General features: G+C 36.8%; 1 protein-coding gene across 4 annotated transcripts in view; it reads left to right on the top strand.

The window, feature by feature from the left end:
- The window catches only part of LOC117405914 (leucine-rich repeat and calponin homology domain-containing protein 1-like), a 73,520-nt gene extending 56,589 nt beyond the window's left edge, over positions 1-16,931 (top strand). For 3 of the 4 annotated variants that reach the window (XM_034009426.3, XM_034009428.3, XM_034009429.3), the window contains 5 exons: positions 1,931-2,041; positions 5,429-5,538; positions 6,893-7,030; positions 7,430-7,507; positions 16,515-16,931. In XM_034009426.3, coding sequence (XP_033865317.3) covers positions 1,931-2,041; positions 5,429-5,538; positions 6,893-7,030; positions 7,430-7,507; positions 16,515-16,628 — 551 coding nt within the window. In that variant the 3' untranslated portion in view covers positions 16,629-16,931. The remainder of the gene's footprint in view (positions 1-1,930; positions 2,042-5,428; positions 5,539-6,892; positions 7,031-7,429; positions 7,508-16,514) is intronic. The other variant, XM_034009427.3, reaches the window with a different exon arrangement.
- The last annotated feature ends 2,569 nt before the right edge of the window (positions 16,932-19,500 follow it).

The following is a 19,500-nucleotide window of genomic DNA, read 5'->3' as shown; positions in this document are numbered from 1 at the left end:
TTAGTCGCTCCCCCCTTTTAAGGGCTCTGCAAAAATGCCTATAAAATCGACTTACTCAATGCTTTTTACTGTAACTACTTAGTATTTCTTTCTTTTGAGTGCTAAAAGGAACGGACAAAAATGAAATATTTAATATGAAAGTTGTTTCACCTTGGAATTACCATAGAATTACCATAGTGAACAGTATAGTTGCAGAAATTAACTTGTCTATTGCTAGCTTTAAACATTATCACCTTTTGTTGTGTATCCCTTCTCATAATGCTTAGCAACATACAGAACACTAAAGAAGTGGCAATGAGGCAATACACAAGTTCATTTCTAAAAACAAGATAGTTACATTAAAGGTTATAGATCTTTGTCCTTTACACATCAAGCATAGTATATAAAGAACACTGTTTGTAAATCAAACATGCCTATTGATATGACTACCTTGTATTAATATCCTCCTAAACAAACATACAAAGTCAAAGATGCACACAAGAAACTGCTTGCCAGATACCATTTATTGCAGTGTTTGCTCTGACTTACTTTCGGTGGCTGCCTCCTTTGCAATAGGTATTTCTGCAATTTTATTTGAAAGTATTATTATTATTTAGATTCATGAAAGCACATTAATATCCTGATTTTTCTACCCTTGACTCCATCTTCCAAGAACACCTTTTCCTGAACATCGCTTCTGTGTGTTAAAAGAAAAAACAACTTAGGAATCAGGAAGATTGTTGAGAGAGAGTTTTATATTACACAATGACAGATTGACACTTAAAAGAGAGAAGTGTTCCCTGGAGTTGTGGATACAAATGTCAAAATAATCACGATTGTGTTTAAAAAGAAATTATCAACAATGAGTAATGCACAGGAAGTGCAAAAAGTCGTGAGAAAGTCCAAGGGCGTTAGTGAACATTTTAACTTGAGCAAAAACATCCCAGTAGTCATTAGGCATTAACCCACTAAACCAGTGTGCTGTATGAAACATGCGTTAGTTCTTTAGAGCTTAAAAAGCAGCATCTCCTTTTTAAAGCAACAGCAGTTTTGTATAAATGACAGTTTGAGGCACTAATGAAACCAAAAAAACTGTACCCAAGGCATTTAAAGCCCACAAGGAGTGAAGAGACGGATGACCATTGTTTTTATTAATCTGCTCTCAATCATCAGTCAAATTATTCTTAAACACATTATAATGAAATGCTAACTAGAAACAGATGCCTGATGTTAAGTTTATGTTTATTTTTTATTTTTTGTCTTGGATAATTAATGTTTTTAGAAATCTCTCAGTTTGTGTTTTTGCATTTTAATACACGCAAAACACTGTTTGAGTTGGGGGCCCTCAAACAGAGTGCTTTCTCTAGCAATTTAGGAATAACAGTTAATTTTTGGTTTTCCATTGAATTATACTTCAATCTCTTGGGTTTCCTCTAACCTCAGTATTTCATTAATATCACTCAGATTTCATATGGAACAATCAGTTGAAAAATGTAACACTTAATACATTTAATTTCATCCTTACAGTGGCTAATACTCTTTACCTGTCCAAAATAATGTATTACGTGACAAAGCTAAGATCAAAGCAGTGCCAACCACTTGGTACAGCCTCACAGTTAAGCATTTTGGGTACTGTTTCATGATGAAAGCAAGTAGCATTAGTAGTATCTAGTAGTATTAACTGCCAGCTTTAACTGCATGCCATGAAGTCAAAATGTACAAGTACTAACATTCTGTTTTTGTCATCCGTCTTTGTTTTTTTTGCCTTTCTGTTCACTTTTTCGTTCTGTCATTATTGCACACTTTTTCTGTACATCCATGACTTAAACCCTTACTCGTGCATTTTCTCTGCCTATATGCACATATACATGAACTGCTGCTGCTGCCGCTTTTCCTTGTTTCTTTATCATTTTCGGTTTTATGGTAAATGGACCTGCCTTACCTCCTCCAGACCAGCCCCTCCCTTCCTCTCCTCCTCCCTCTTTCAGCCCTCTTACACAGGCCCTGGCAGGGGATAACGCCAGCCTCACTACCCCAACAGAAGGAGGCATGACAAACAGTGGTAGGTCCTCTTACTGTAATACCAAAAACTGACAGTGGAATCCACTTAACGCAAAGAAAGGCCACAGAGCAATGGCGAGAAACAGTTGACATTGCTGCACAGAGACTATTTTATACTACTGTATCTCAATAGTAAGAAGTTAAATCCACGCCTGCAATATTTCCAATTGGCAAAACTGGAGTAAAAAGCTAATGGTGGAACTATTGGATACAGTGGAATATTAAGAATTCTTCTTTGCATCATGTTGTTTGAAACATGCTGAAGCAGTGCTACCATCAGATTGCTGTTCACAGTCTTAGTGGGCAGATTTGCATGGCAGTGTTATCATCTTGAGATTTTCACTGTAATACACACCGTTCATAATGGTTAAGGCTGGACATGGTGTCCAAACTACCCTATACCCCCAAAGAAAGGGTCCCTCACCAGGGTGATTTATTTGTATTTTTTATTTTTCTATTTTATGAAACAAGCAGACTTGTTCCATTCTGTGACCTTTCAGGCTAACAGGGAATTCTTACAGCTTAGACAAAGGGCTCTGTTACAAGCAGAAAGGCTTAAACCCAGCATTGAAATGAAGCTGTAGCAGAGAGCATGGTAATCCAACATGTATCACTGTCTGCATTCATCAAGAAATGGGATGATATATATACGTGTGTGTGTGTGTAGAAACACGGTCAAGATTTAAAATACATCATTTAAAAAATATAAAGTAAATAATGAAGCTGTGTGTTGTGTATTGCAGTAACGTTTCCCAAAGTGTGACCTTGTTTCATTGAAAACTAACCCCCCTTCAAATAGTATACAGATACAGGGCTGCCTTTCTTTGTTCTCAAACACAGGAAGAAAGTATATGACTGTTACCCAGAGAGCCTCCACCACCCCATTTCATACACTCCTGCATACAGTACCTGCCATCCAAAAATAAAGCAATATGACATAATGGGTTCTGGTGCAAAGTGTAGTGCATTGTAGTTTTATACAAGGAACATCTTCAGGGCTGCTTGACAGAAGGCAAGTCATGGTGACCCTTCAGTAACTGTAATTGTTATTTATAGATTCTGGTTTTGTCAGCTCTCTTGTTCCCTTCTGGTCTAATGCTTTATTTGACATGCAGTAGATGACTGAATTGAATGCTTTTTTGCTCAACACGCCTATTGTTTTTTGGGGAAAGGAGGCTGGGTTGTAAAATTCTACAATGTACTATCAATATCACAGATAGGTCTGCGGAGTAAACTGTGGTCAGTTGGTGGTGCTGCCGTATGGAAACTAGAAATGTGACCACGCTCCTGTCACTCATACCATAGTGGAAGGACAGAAATCTTTTTCAGTTGCTGTGTCTACAGAGGTATCAGCAATTGACAGGAAACAGGAAGCTCAGTAGAAGGAGTAGACTTCATTGCTATACATATTTCATTTGTATGAAACTTTATTTGTAACACTATTTTAAACTGTACACAGTGAGGAGAAAGAACATTTAAATAAAAACATCCAGAATAGGCAATCCTTGTAATTCAAGTGATGGCGTGGGTTGTAGCCTCAAATGCTTTAAACAGTATGTATCCGTTTAATGAAACTTAGTATCAGTTTTATTTTCTTGAAGACGTGTTGTAGTTTGGCAATTTGGTTCTTGGCCCAAATGTTTTGCTGACCCTGCTTTATTGTATACAGTATGTGGGTTTACAGTATGTTCCGGAATTGAAAGGCCAATCTTTATTTGTCACAGTTTGGAAGTAAAGTCAAGAGATTAGTAGTTTGTGATATCCCACGTCTGTTCTGACACAAGCATTTCTTGGATGTATTTCTCTCTAACTGTTCCTGGGTGTTGCAGACCGTTTCATTGTTTGTAGAAAACCCTTCATATCCTTTCAGGTGTTTCAGATTTCTTACTAAGTCACCTTGAATCGCTGAGAATAGAAGTAGGGCATCGCTGGGAGACATGAACACACGAATGCTGGTATAATCACTCAATGTGACTGCTAGGGGAGTTTGTTTCAAGGCAAGCTTACAGTTGTTCACAAAGGCAAACGCATGAAAACACTTTAAGTAAACTGACCAAAAAACAGCTCATCTTTAAACCCTCAGTCATGAGTGACCACCTCTATAAGAATAATTTCAATGCCTTTAGTGGTCGTAATTGAGGGATCGCTATGTGCTTATGTGTAGGTATCCAGATGCTCGAACTTACCCAGTCACAATCAACATTAGTAGCAGTCGTAGTCATAGTAGTAGTTTATTTGGTAGGATCAACATGAATTTAGTGTTTGCCATTTGCTTGACCCACATAGATCCTGAAAAGGTAAAACTGTTCAGGAATAAAATGGAAAGTTTCTGATTTCCCAGACCCGCGTCACTGACTGACAAATTAACCAAATTGCTCAGGTTTCTATTTACAGCATGTCCCTAGATTGCAAGCATATCTGCTATTTTGTGACATTCATTTATCTAATGAGAACACACAGGCACATTTTGAATTGCTCAAAGAAGCAGTAAAACTTAACAGAGGCAGGTGGGGGTCCATGGATCAGGTATTGCTTTAGTTCTGGCATGGCAAGTCCTGTCTTGTATGTAAAGTATAAGATGTCTGTTGAGTTGATAAAGGCAAAATAAAAAACAGTTTTCATGGTAGATATAACTTGGCAAAGTAAGCATTGTCACTGATAATACTGCACGTGGAAGTACAAGCCAAACAGAATCCTGCTCAAGTAGTAGCTTGTCTTTCAGTCCATTAGCCTTGTTCGGTTTTCTGATTTTTGTGAAGTGTACATGCTGTCTCAGGTTACAATGGTAATTGCTTTTATGCTGATTCGCAATTGCTTTTATCTTTTTAAAACCCTTTTTGTTGGGGTGGGCAGGCTAATCAAGAGACTCTGTAACCATATTAGGACTTGCATTTCCTTGAAATCCAGAAGGATCAGTGCTTGAGACAGTCCTGATTTGGTGCTCATGCTCCATCTTGTGGTAGAATGTTTTACTGCAGCACAGAACCAGGGAAAGTATTTAAGCCTGCAGTAGTGGCGTTTGGTGATGGTGATTTAAAGGAGTGCTAACGAAGGTTGTAAAAATCCATTTCCTTCCTCTTATTAGCACAAGCAGAATCATCACTGCCCACATTTATTTCTGTTGAATATCTGTTGGCTCATCTTTGCATGTATTTTATACTTCACTTATGTGGCAAGGTATCGGTACTGATGCAAGATTTAACAAAACATGCAGCAGAAATAAGACATACACCTTCAATGCATAACACCTTAGAATATTAGACCAAAGGTGAGTATTTATGGTATGTACAGAATCCAGTGCATCATAATTCATAGTCCACAGAAAGAAAAATATACATCAACTTGTATATTTAGTTTATTTATTTCTATATGTACTTTATCCAAACAGTATTCTTAAGGACACCAAGAAAATTAGAGTCCATGCACCCGCAGTTTACAATCCGCAGGAAGATGGAACAAATGAGAGAAGAACTGGATCTCATGGATCAGCTCCGTGAGGTCAGTGCCTTTACCCACAGCAAGGTCACACTATTCACAACCCCAGTACACAAAGCTACTCTACACAATACAAACTTAATACACAAAGCTACTTCTACACAATACAAACCCAATACACAACACTCTACACAATACAAACCCAATACACTAAACTAATCTACACAATACAAACTCAATATACAAAACAACTCTACACAATACACACCCAATACACAAAACAACTCTACACAATACAAACCCACTACACAAAGCTACTTCTACACAATACAAACCCAATACACAACACTCTACACAATACAAACCCAATACACTAAACTAATCTACACAATACAAACTCAATATACAAAACAACTCTACACAATACAAACCCAATACACAAAACAACTCTACACAATACAAACCCACTACACAAAGCTACTACAGAATCATGCGTAAAAGGTCCAGCATATACAAAGGGAGAATCTACCCCCAATTCTAATCTTAACAAAAAAAATGGTTTTCATTTTTTAGTAACTGTACAACACATGAAGTGATTAGATACTAGAATATGATGATGATGATGATGATGATGATGATGATGATGATTTCCTTCTATAACATGATCATGCAATTTTTCAAATTGTTGAATTATTGTTAATTATGTTCACACCTACGGCAGCCTTGACTCTTATTTATAACAACTTGCCACTAATGTAGTTCCGTACATTTCTTATGATTGGTTCTATTACATGTAATTTAACATCCCCCAGCCCCACACAGTGTTAGGGACAAATCTCTTGTCTACAGGAAGAGAGAGGACTAGAGCATCTCAGTAGCAGTGGTACATAACCTTTTTGGCTCTAGATGACTGTCAGTAACAGGTTTATCACAAATAATACACGTCTCAATAATAATGTTTCAGTACAATAATCGAGACTAAACACATTAGCAATAATCAATAAAGACATCGCTGTAGAAGAAAGTGTGGGTTCAGTTTTCCTGGTACCAAACTGTAGCTGTTTCACTCCAACGATCTAGCTGCAAACAGGACGGAACTTTACAACACAGGAAGTGATTAGATACTAGGAACATTTTTTACATTTATCTGCAGCATTGCACTTGAAATAAAATCAGTAACAGATTTGTCAGTACAATAAATAATCAAGACTAAACAAATTACCAGTAATCAATTACATTTGTAACCCTTTTCAATGGGACCCTGCACCAGGTACGGTCTGTTTTCAATACAATGTACTAGTCCCCTAAAGCCACTGAAACTGATGCTAGATTTTTTACACTTTTTGTAGCACTGAATCTTTTTTGCCATCCATGAAAATGATTAAAATGCAAGACGATTTTGAAATGTGTTTTCCAGAACATCGAGAGCAGGTTGAAGGTGGTTTTATCCGCGGACCTGGGATCGTCGCTGATGGACGGGGTAGTTCTTTGCCACTTAGTCAATCACATTCACCCCCGATCGGTGGTCAGCATACACGTCCCATCGCCAGCAGTGGTATGTGCAGACTGTGTGATACTCATGCTGGCAGGATAAGTTCCAGGGCTGTATTCTAATAAGTTAGAAAACAAAGATCTGTGTATGTTGCTGGTAAATATCTTTATGTTCCACCATGACTTGTGCTGGTTCATCTCAGGATGTGTGAGCATAAATAATAGTGGTAAAAAATCATAACTATTATGGCTGTGATGTTTTTAAATTATCATTTATGTTATGGTTGATACAATTAGTTTAGACTTATACAAACATTGGTTTATTTGTTCATTTTCTTTCTGTTTTATATGTTTGCAGAAGAGAATATATTTTTGTAGTAGTAGTCCTGTTTTAATGACTGTATCTGAGTCATTAGTAGTAGTCATATGCAGTTTAAAGCTTTGTTTCTATTACATTCCACAGCCTAAACTAAGCATGGCCAAATGCCGGAGGAATGTGGAGAATTTCCTGGATGCTTGCAGAAAGATGGGAGTACCGGAGGTAATTCATGGGCATGTCATTAAAAGCAACTGTATTTTAGTGACTTTGCATTGCTTTAGCACTGGGATGAATAATTAAGACAATGACACGTGAACTGCCAGTGTATCATTTGATAATGCACTCCATTAAATAACTGGATTTCAATAGCAGTCATGCAGTCTAAAATTGGAAACGTTAGTGAAATCATCAAAGTAATTTTATTTATTTATTTATTTATTTTTTAATCATGACATGGCTTATCACGGTAAAATCTGCAGAGAAAATACGCCGTTACAATACTTCAACCCCTCGTGTGTTCTTACTGATAAGGAGAGGGGGAAAAAGAAGCTACATGTTGAACGGGTAACTGCGAGTCAAATTGGTTCAGCTTTCTCAACCATAAAAGTTAATTGTGCTTTTAAAATAAAATAGGTTTAAATTATTCCATTCCTTATTGCCTTTTAATTGCAATAAAAAAACTAATTTGTTTGTAATGTGGAAAATAACAAAACAATAGTAAAACAAATGATGTAGCAGAATATATACAATAACAAGTAGTTGTCATGCCGTCAAAAACCTATAAATACCTCCAATGTTTTGATTTAAACACAGGCTCCATTGAGAAATATGTCCAACATATCGGAACGTTGGGCAGCTGGTTCTTTGAGCTAAAATATATATATATATATATATATATATATATATATATATATATATATATATATATATATATGTATATATATATATATGTATGTATGTATGTATGTATGTATTGTGTTGTGGTAACAGGGAAAATATGTCAGTTTGATTGTTAAGAACATTGTTCCCATTTGAAAGTGGTAAAACTGCAGACTGACCACTAGGTGTCCTCAGTAAGTCAGAAATCAGAGTGGTAGAAAAACACCTCAGTACATTGTAATAAGGTAATTGTAAAATGGAATAATTGAAATTGATTGTTATTCAACTAAGAACTGTAAGAAGTGTATTTTGGGTGTCGCAGAAGAGAGTAAGAGGGTGTGTTAGAGAGAGTGGAGAAAGTTGTTGTACTGTGAGGAGGGCCGTAGCCAGCCATGAAAAATCACTGAGGCACTTGACTCAACTACCAGTGTCAGTCATCCAGTCTCAAATAAGCCTTCAGGTATCACACTTACTTCAAATGCAAAAGTAGAATGCTTCTAAATACACCAGAATGGATATTTAGGGTTTCTGGTTTTCGGGTTTTATTTGAGTGCTCTGTCTGCCTTTAATGTTGCAATTCAAGTCTTAAACCATCTCAGTTTCTTAATTTAATCATGGAAAAGTGATAATAACAAAATAAGCTCAACTGTTTTTCTACCAAAACATTTATAAAACCACAACGATGATCGCTTTACCCTCACTTCATAAAACAAAGACACCACCCTCACTAAACTCGTCAAATAAAATGAATAATGATTGCGATGATTAATTATGTGTTTGCATTATAAGAGCACTACTTTAAAATGCACAACAATTCATTTTATTCCCCCTCTTTCATTCTGCATGTTATTCGCTGGAGTGGAAAGAAGTCTTAGTTAATCGTCTCGTTTCATTTATTAATAAGAATAGAGTTGGCATAAAACATTTTTAAAGGCAGGTATATTCGTCAGAAAAAAAAACAAACTCTAGATATATTTTACATAGTGATATTAAATTGAAATACAGACAGTAGCCTACTAAACACATCAAGCAGTCGACATAAGTAAATAGACAGTTAAAGATTTTGAAGAGCACAGAGCAGGACTTATGTATGCACACTGTCACAACGAGGAATGAAATGAATTTTATTTTGCAGCAAAGCAACATGTGAAAGGCCTAAATAAATAATTATTACTATGATTTTAACTGAGGTCCATGCCTCGGGTGCCTCGACCAGACCAGACTGATGCGTGTTAAAATACAGGGAACCAGCATAGCCGTCCTGGGGCAGATAGGGAACCAACTTTAAAAGTGTAGGTTAGTACCTTCAAGTGAAGATAGGCTTTTTGTTTGTTTCGTATTGCTCACATTGTAAATACAAATCGTGTTGGAACCGCAAGTCAAAGTCTCCATAGTGTTATACAGGCACCTGCACCATTGCACCCAGCCATGTTACCACAATGAGAGAGAGAGAGAGAGAGAGAGAGAGAGAGAGAGAGAGAGAGAGAGAGAGAGAGAGAGAGAGAGAGAGATATTAAGCATTCAGAACAATGTAAAAGAAAAGTGCCATTTTGAGCTGTAATTAGTCATAGCTTGTAGAGACTTAATGAGACTCATTTGTACTTAATAAAGCTGCTATGAAATTGGAGGTGCATTTGTTTTACTGCAGCTGCACAGAAAAAGACATCCAGACAAACATTTCAGTGTGGATGTAAAAAATCATAAATATTATGGCTGATGTGATGTTTTTATGTCTCCCTTTTTTTTTAAACTGAGGCTTTATGTTAATACAGAGTGCAATATGTTGCCTAGTTCAGAACAAACTGCTGTACACATAAGCTAGCCTTGCCTCACCAGTTCCTCTTTGTGATTATTAGTCTACGGTACATAATGTAGTGTACCATGCTGAGTGCTCGTTGTACTTACCAAACCCCCAAAGGTATAATCTGATTTTTAAGTTCTTTTTTAATAGATAATGTTTCCAAACATTCATGACAATAAAACCAAACAAAATAAAAGTACAAACTGAAACATTCCCATTTAGATATTTACGCTGCAGTCAGCAGCAATATTTTGGTTAATGAAAACTAAAACAATCCCTGAAAAAACACAGTGACATCCAGAATATATCCTTACGTTTCCAGTAATTCTAGTCATATTTGTTATTCAACAAAATACCAAAGTAATAAAGCACTGTCCTCAACTACTATTGCAGCTGCATCCACTGGCGCCATCCTTTATTTGTTATTTAGAAACTAATAGAAAATAAACTAATTTGCAATTGATTACTGTCTGAATCAATTGCTCTGGCTGTCTTTATTTCCATTCTGTTTGTTTTCAGCAGTTAGGCACCGAGGCATGTGGCTGTTCCCACAATGCACACCCTGTCGCGGCTTATTGCTGAAGCAATGCATTCCTCCTCCAGGGTTGTTGCCTGCCAGCCCTCCCAGCCCCAGCATGCTCCTCTGTCTAGTTGAAACATTTTCTTTTGGGACAGGAAGATTTCTTTGCTGGCAGATGTGTGGTCTATAAATAGATCACATAAACATGTCTGTTGCTTTACACACACAATTCACAGCTCCTTCAAAAGCAAAGGGCAGGCGAGAGTCTGAGCGGTGGGTCAGCCTTTTTGCTTTATTGGCCTTTCAGATGGTGCATGTTAATTGGATTGTCAGTTTAGATCTTTTGTCTGTTTGTTTCTCACTGCTTAACTAGAATACAAAAATGCTTTCTCATATATGTACATGTTTAAATGTCTTTATAGTCCATGATAAAATTAGCTACTAATTGTCCCCATGCCATAGCACATTTACTGCAATAAAACTGAATTTCCAAATATCTTCAGAATATGATTAGGTTGTATCTTTATGTTCCTTTTCCTTCACATACTAAAGCAGTGTTTACTTCTATATATACTGATTGCTGTGGGTGCGTATTCTGTTTGTATTCAATGTCCTAGTTAGCTACTGTAGTCGAGTGCTGTGGTTGTTAGTGAGTAGCTTTGCTTGTACTGCAGATGACCATATTTGCCTTGCTGCTTCATTGATCTGTCAGCGATTGTGCTAGCCATATTACAGCACAGCATCTCATGCTAGTGAAGTGCCATCACTTTTGAAAAAGACAGTATCCTCCTGCTTCTAAAGTCTTGTCAATGGGATTAAAAATAGCCTGTCTGACAACTGTTTTTCTGAAAACAGCCACAGAAATCCGAAGTCTTAGTAGAAAGTATTTCAGTATGTTTTAGGGCCTATTTGATCCCACAGCAACAAATGTTCCCATTTGTTTGAATTTGAGATATATATTGTTTCTCAGTCTTCAATACCTCATATAGACTTTATGGTGGTATCATATTCAAATTTTAGATGTGTTCTAACAACTAGGTTCTAACAACCATATCAACTAGGGTTGACATTCAGTTTGGCCCTTGCCATTGGCCCTGCCTTGTCTTTTTAAATCACAAACCTGCTTAGTACCAATAATTTGTATCATAACCTCAAAACATATTTCAAGGTCTTTCCATTGTTGTTGTTCAAATAGTTTTAAAGTGCAAATATTTCAGCTGTAATATTTTTAACATTGAACTGTTAAAATAAATGTGTACCTCTTCAAAGCTAAGTTATAACAAGAAACAAGGCACAAATGCTTGCAGTGTATCCTTATCTTATCTCTAACAGCACAGTCTGTTAAACTGAGACCTTTCTTGCTTGCTTGCTTTCTTTCTTTCTCCCTGTTTCTTGAACTCTTCTGTGTTTTTAATTGAATGCACTTTTTTTCTGTTCTGACGGCTGCACGTCCCCGTGGATAGGCTGACCTCTGTACTCCCTACGACATCCTGCAGTCGGACATCTGCCACATTCAAAAGACTGTCTGTGCCCTGCTGGCACGCGGGGACACAAGCACGCAGCATCCTCCAGCCTCGCGCACCTGGGACCTCTTTGGCTTTGGCCTCTTATACTTGTTCTGTCTAGTCTTTCTGTTTATTGCTTACAACTGGAGCATACTAATTTAACCTGATTTGCATGTCGTTTTTCATTCTGAACACATAACACACTTCACAGTTATTTTACTGTTCCCTTATCGGTGCAACATCTTTTCAGTGACTAGTCCCTGTCTGTGGAGGTAATCTGCAGACCATGTTCAATTTCTGAAGCACCATTAGAAATGTAGCTGCTGTGTGTTATTCCAGACTTTCTGTAGGCTCTAATGAATTCACCCACTGTTGTGTCTGCTCTTGCTTTCGAATTAGCACTGCTATGGTCACATATAGTTGGGAGAGTTCCTGGGTTTAATTGGCTTTAGTTTTATTAGATCTTAATTACCTCATTGGGGGAAGGTTTTTTGAATTGTTGTTGTAATTAGTATATATTTACAAGTCCCAGTTACTTTAGTGCTGTCCGTGATAGAGGTAGCCCAATCGTTCCATGTTTTTGTACCACTTGTCATAAATAAATAAAACACCCCTAGATTTATTAGATTTAAAATTGTTAAGCTGATGAGATACATTGTTACTTTTCATGACTAACTGGAAATATTTATATACAAGTTATCTCAAAGGAAGAATCGATTTCTGGATATAAACCACTTGTTTTTTGAGCTGCTTCTCAGCAGCCTTAAAGCCTGGACAGTTCCAAAGTTAAACAATGCTGCAGTTTTCGCCATGTCACCTTCTGGTATATATTTTTAACTAGTCATAGTATTTTTAGTACTAATATTCACCTTGCATTGAGAATATATACTGACAAGCCATTACAGACGTGCTCAAATTTGTTGGTACCCCTCCACAAAAAACGAAGAATGCACAATTTTCTCTGAAATAACTTGAAACTGGCAAAAGTAATTGGCATCCACCATTGTTTATTCCATATTTAATAGAAATCAGACTTTGCTTTTGATTTTTTATTCAACATAATATTGTAAATAATAAAACAAATGAAAATGGCATGGACAAAAATGATGGGACCGCTAAACTAATATTTTGTTGCACAACCTTTAGAGGCAAACTGCAATCAAACGTTTTCTGTAGCTCTCAATGAGACTTCTGCACCTGTTAACAGGTAGTTTGGCCCACTCTTCCTGAGCAAACTGCTCCAGCTGTCTCAGGTTTGATGGGTGCCTTCTCCAGACTGCAAGTTTCAGCTCTTTCCATAGATGTTCGATAGGATTCAGATCAGGACTCATAGAAGGCCACTTCAGAATAGTCCAATGTTTTGTTCTTATCCATACTTGGGTGCTTTTAGCTGTGTGTTTTGGGTCATTATCCTGTTGGAGGACCCATGACCTGCGACTGAGACAGAGCTTTCTGACACTGGGCAGTACGTTTCGCTCCAGAATGCCTTGATAGTCTTGAGATTTCATTGTGCCCTGCACAGATTCAAGGCACCCTGTGCCAGGCGCAGCAAAGCAGCCCCAAAACATAACCGAGCCTCCTCAATGTTTCACTGTAGGTATGGTGTTCTTTTCTTTGAAAGCTTCATTTTTTCGTCTGTGAACATAGAGCTGATGTGACTTGCCAAAAAGCTCCAGTTTTGACTCATCTGTCCAAAGGACATTCTCCCAGAAGGATTGTGGCTTGTCAATATGCATTTTAGCAAATTCCAGTCTGGCTTTTTTATGTTTTTCTTTCAAAAGTGGAGTCCTCCTGGGTCTTCTTCCATGGAGCCCACTTTCGCTCAAAAAGCGACGGATGGTGCGATCAGAAACTGACGTACCTTCACCTTGGAGTTCAACTTGTATCTCTTTGGCAGTTATCCTTGGTTCTTTTTCTACCATTCACACTATCCTTCTGTTCACTCTGGGGTCGATTTTCCTCTTGCGGCCGCACCCAGGGAGGTTAGCTACAATTCCATGGACCTTAAACTTCTTAACAATATTTGCAACTGTTGTCACAGGAACATCAAGCTGCTTGGAGATGGTCTTGTAGCCTTTACCTTTACCATGCTTGTCTATTATTTTCTTTCTGATCTCCTCAGACAACTCTCTCCTTTGCTTTCTCTGGTCCACGTTCAGTGTGGTGCACACAATGATACCAAACAGCACAGTGACTACTTTTCTCCATTTAAATAGGCTGAATGACTGATTACAAGATTGGAGACATGTGTGATACTAATTAAAGAAACTAATTAGTTTGAAATATTACTATAATCCAATTATTTATTATCTTTTCTAAGGGGTACCAACAAATGTGTCCAGGCCATTTTAGAATATCTTTGTAGAATAAGCAATAATTCATCTCTTTTCACAGCTTCTTTGCTTTATTCTATGACATACCAAAGGCATGCAAGTATACATGATAAAATAGCTTTTAATTTCATCACTTTTCAGGAGGAATGAAGCATTATTTCAATGAGCTGTAAGGGTACCAACAAATTTGAGCACGGCTGTACCAATAAGATACCTGTACTTTCGTAATACATGTATAAGCAACTATGTATATATAACATTACAACTATTTTATAGATTGTTTATATTTAGTGTAGTGGTGGTAAAAAAGGGGTTAAAAGTACAATTAAAATTCTGTCTTTCCTACTTTTTAATTCATGTTGTATTAATGCTGACCCTAGAGTAATAGACAAAAATAGCCTGAAGCTACCAGCCAGTTGAAAGCCAAGTAGATTTTATACAATATACAGTACAGGCTGGGGCTAAAGTAGTGCACTATTGAAAAACTCATTGTCTGTATAACTAACCCCCTGGTCCCCTGACCATTCACATGACCACTGGACTTACCAGTTCTGACACCTTTAAACTTTCTCAAGGGATAAGGGACTTTCGGTAGTGTGCATTAGCCATCCTATATATATAAATATATATATATATATATATATATATATATATATATATATATATATATATATATACACACACACACACAGTCAATCCTGCTCATGCGACCAAATGGTCTAAGTGACCACTTTAAATTCTTCCCAATGATATTTGTGCTTTTAACTGTATTAAGCAACCACCTGTCTAACCCGACCAGCGACCACAATTCTATTACCAGGAACGGACTCAAACCTGTATTAAGCACCCTTACAACAGGGCTATTGTTATAAGAAAAATATGGTTTTAAATTGTACGTCCTAAATTCAAAGGAATACGGTAACCATTTTAGCAGTCTTTTATCCGTAATCAACAACAGCACTCTCTTGTAAAGGAAGAGAGAAAACGTGGAGAAACAAAAGGTCCTTCCTAGATAACAGAATTAAAGTTATTAAACTTGTAAAGACAGTAAGTGCCAGAAAAACTGCTGAAAGATTTTGCACTAGAAAGACACAGATTCAGCATTTTGAAACGGAAAGAACTAGGACTTAAGGTTTTAGGTTTTTACTTTTGTTTCACGTGACCGTGTTTTGAGCCGATTCAATATCTTAATTAAACTGTTAATTAGTAAAGACGCTTCTTTTTACCTTGATGTCCTGATTGACTTGATGATTCTATTTCACCTTCTTCATTATTAGAACACAAGAGCACTTCTCCCAGATGCTTTATCTTGCATTTCGTTCTCGCACTTGCCTGGGAACTAGGTAGCTTCCAACGTGTCCGTTTCGTGTTGTGTTGTTCTTTCCCGCTAATTTAACAGAATGTTCTCATAATTAGGATGTAGCGGCTTAAGACTTAAAGGCAAACTGTTAAAACGAAAATAAACACTGAAAAATTCAAGCCATACTTATAAGAGTATGAAAACAATGTGCGTGGTAATCAAAAAAGATCTTATGCTTATGCTGGCATTGGATTCAGGATGCAATGAATCATTGAAAGGCAGACACAGGCATTGAAATTTGCAAAGGATTTAAAACATTTTTTGTGACCTGAGACAGGCAAGCATTCATTACTTTAATAAAATAATTTGTTTTGTAAATGCATTATCTAAATGAATGTTATTAAATTACATACTTCCTTTTGTTCATATGACATCTAATGGCTTTTACAGTGTATGTAAGACGTACATAATTACAGGAAAGCATGTCAGAGACAAATAGAAAATTCATAAGCTATGGGCCCTCTTTTTAGAGACCACCTGTGTTGAGGCCTCTATTAGACTGTCCCTTGAGTGGTCTCTTAATACAGATATTCATGTAACTGTTGTAGTTTTTTTTGTTGTTTAACTGTCAAGCACAATTTCATGATTATCAAATATTTTATTAATAAGATGAGACTATGAAAACCCATTATTTAACTTGTGAGAACAGTTTTTGTAAATAAGGGCATCCTGTGTCACTTCCACATAAGGTACAGTACAATCTGTATGTTCTATTCTACTGTGTAATCTATATGCGTAACATAATTGTTATTTATGTTCATTGCTTCAACGCTATGTATAATTTTGTGTTTTACATTTTTATTTTGTGCTGCTTTTTTTGTTTCATTTTAGGAGAAATTATGTCTGCCCCATCACATACTTGAAGAGAAAGGCTTGGTTAAAGTGAGCACAACCGTCCAAGCGCTGATAGATGTGTCCACAACCATACAGGCCTTGTTTACATGAAAATCAAGTAAGGCCGACCGGACACTGGGTTCAGAACGCTGCCTGCAGCAGAGTGGCACACAACCCACGTGGGTTTGCAGAAACGTGTGCAGCCAAAGTGAACCATTGAACCAACACCTATCGGCTCTATACCTCCTGAAAGACCATTGTTTTAAGAGACATTATTATACTTTTTTTTTCTTTTTTTATTTTAACTAAAAGGACAGTATTTCCACAACTTTAATAGTAATCACATTTTTAACAGTGACTTGCTATGTAAAGATACAGGTATAGCTGTTGGTGCTCACGAAAATTAACCAGAAAGACTACAGATAACTTAGCCGAGGTTTCCCATTGCAGCAGTAATATATTGCCATATGAACTGCTTTTAATCAAGCTTTTGGGGGTATTGACAGTCTATAATCTGTTCCAGTATCACAAGATACTTATTTATATTATTTATATAAGATGTTTATTTGTCTGTGAGGATTAAGGTGTATATGTCACAAAAAAATATATCTGAAAACTGCTTTTTTTATATGGTTAAGTTTTAATTCTATTAATATATATTTTCAGATTAAGTTTCATAGGTAATACGAGTTCAACTTGCAAGGTTATGTTCTATAAACATGAAAATATTAGGATTTTTTTTTTTTTTTTTTTTTAAGTGGCTCTCCAGTGTGTCTCAGGAGACTGTCTGACTTGTATTGTTCACTTCATTCCATGCTGTTTCTAACATTCCAGGATTTGCTCAACACTACCAGCCCCACTTATACAATGAATACGTTTTGGGAACGAATGAATACAGGCCTTTATTTCTGAAAGCTGTGAATGTGCAGGGCCGCAGTTTCATCTTGTGGATGGAACTGAGGATTAAGATCCAGGGGGGTGGATCTCAGCTGTGGGAGAGGGGTGCCTCAGGTCCACCTAGCTGAAACATGGGTTGACCCACTGGAAATGAAGTTACTATCTCTGTTGGGCTATCCAAGATAATTTCTAAAGATATCGTGAAGGTTTTTATTGTTAGTGCTATAAAGTGTACATGTTATGAAGAGGCACAACCTTATCCCCATTAAGCCCACAAATGTGGACTGAATGGGTATAACCAAAAAACAATATTATACTTCCATATAATGTCAAATAAGATTGTGATCTTGAAGTGTTAACTTTTGAACAGTGTGTAATGTGTAAATATCAGAAAAAACAAGTAATACAAGGACTGGAATAAAGCATGGATTCTGTGTAGGTACAGTACAAGCTGGCTGTGTCAGTTACATAAAGCACAAATGTAAGGATCAATCTAACTGCTGATAAATATGAATTCAATTTTTCATGACGTGATAATCGTATAATTGAAAAAAAAAACATGAGATTTCAGACTCTTATTCAACCAGTTAACTGTTTTGTTTATGAAGTAAAACAGCCTTCTGTATGGGTAACCTGACAATTAAAACAATTTTTACACATTTGAATTGAGTTTTTACTGCAAAACAGTAAAACCTGATAATGAATGTTTCACAAAAAGGCAAAAAGTGTTCTAAATGTTTTATGAATGTGCAGTTTAATTAAGCTTGGTGTCCTAAGAAAAAAACTACTTCAGGATTCAGCAGCAGAATCTAATTCGGTTATGCATACGTTTTTCTTGCTAGTTGCCAAATCAACAAAAAAAAATGTCATTTGTCCAGCAAATGTAAATAGATAATGGAGCAGATTTGTTTAGAAAGTAAAAGCAAAAGTTATATATACAGTAGATTGGTAGTGTAGGAGGTTGTAAGGTTGCGATGAAGATAGGTATGTAAAGTCAGTGACAATAAATGGAGCTGCAAAGTGATACTGGTTTGTGAAGGGTAGATATTATGAGTACAGTATTAAATACATTGAAGTTATGATTTAAATGATGAAATCCTTTGGCCAGTCTTCCCTGGGGACTCGTCACATTGGCTCAGGGGCTCCCGTGGGTTAGGGAGGTAAAACCGGCAGGGACTGTTTCTCCTCATCGCTCAACGGCGAACCCTGCTGGCCAGGCACCCAGTGAGCTCAGCGCAGACACCTGCAGAGCTGGTCTTTTTCCTCCAGAGGTCAGTATCTCACTCTCAAGTTCCTGGGTGAAAAAGGAAGCTGGCTTGGTCGTGTGATCGGAGGACACCCACTGAATCTTCGGGTCTCCTGAGCCATGTGGGGAATTGCTGCGGTGAGGAGAAAAGCGATTGGGCATTCCAAATTGGGAGAAAATTGGGAAAAAACTATTTTAGGATACACTAAAATGAAAAATTATCAAAATCAAACGTTGACGCAGTATTTTCAGTACAAATGACACTGTCTTAACTAACTTTGTACAAAGGATATTTCTGATACACTTTTAGCTTGCTTTACTTGATGTTAAATATATATATTGTCGATTTTAACAATGGGATTGACTGGGCAGGAAACAGGAAGCACAGTTGCTTGGGTTCTGTCACCATGGATGGACTCTTAGTTATCCATAAATTGGCCTGTAACTAAGGTTCCATGGTTGGCGAGTCTTGTTCCTGTAAAAAAAAAAAAATATTTAAATATATATTATATAATAATATTTAAAAGCTTTTTTGACTACAATTGGTAAATTTGACTTGAAAAATCAAACACAGATGGAGTATATTGATGGGTTAAATCATGTTCCTCTTTGTATGCAAACCTGAATTCCTGGTTGCTGTATTGATATAACTGTTAATAGTTACAGCCAGTTGTTTCGGCCTGCATTTTTCAGTTTATCAAATCAATTTTGTTTTTATTACTTGTTAAATTTTACTTTACAGTAATAATTGTACACCAACAACATCCAGGATAATACTACAGCACACAACGTGCAGGTGAAAAAATAGCAGAGTAAACAAAAGCGTCAGCATTTATTGTT

Source organism: Acipenser ruthenus, chromosome 9, assembly GCF_902713425.1.
Source record: "Acipenser ruthenus chromosome 9, fAciRut3.2 maternal haplotype, whole genome shotgun sequence".
NCBI lineage: Eukaryota > Metazoa > Chordata > Actinopteri > Acipenseriformes > Acipenseridae > Acipenser > Acipenser ruthenus.
This window is presented reverse-complemented; position numbering and strand designations above follow the sequence as displayed.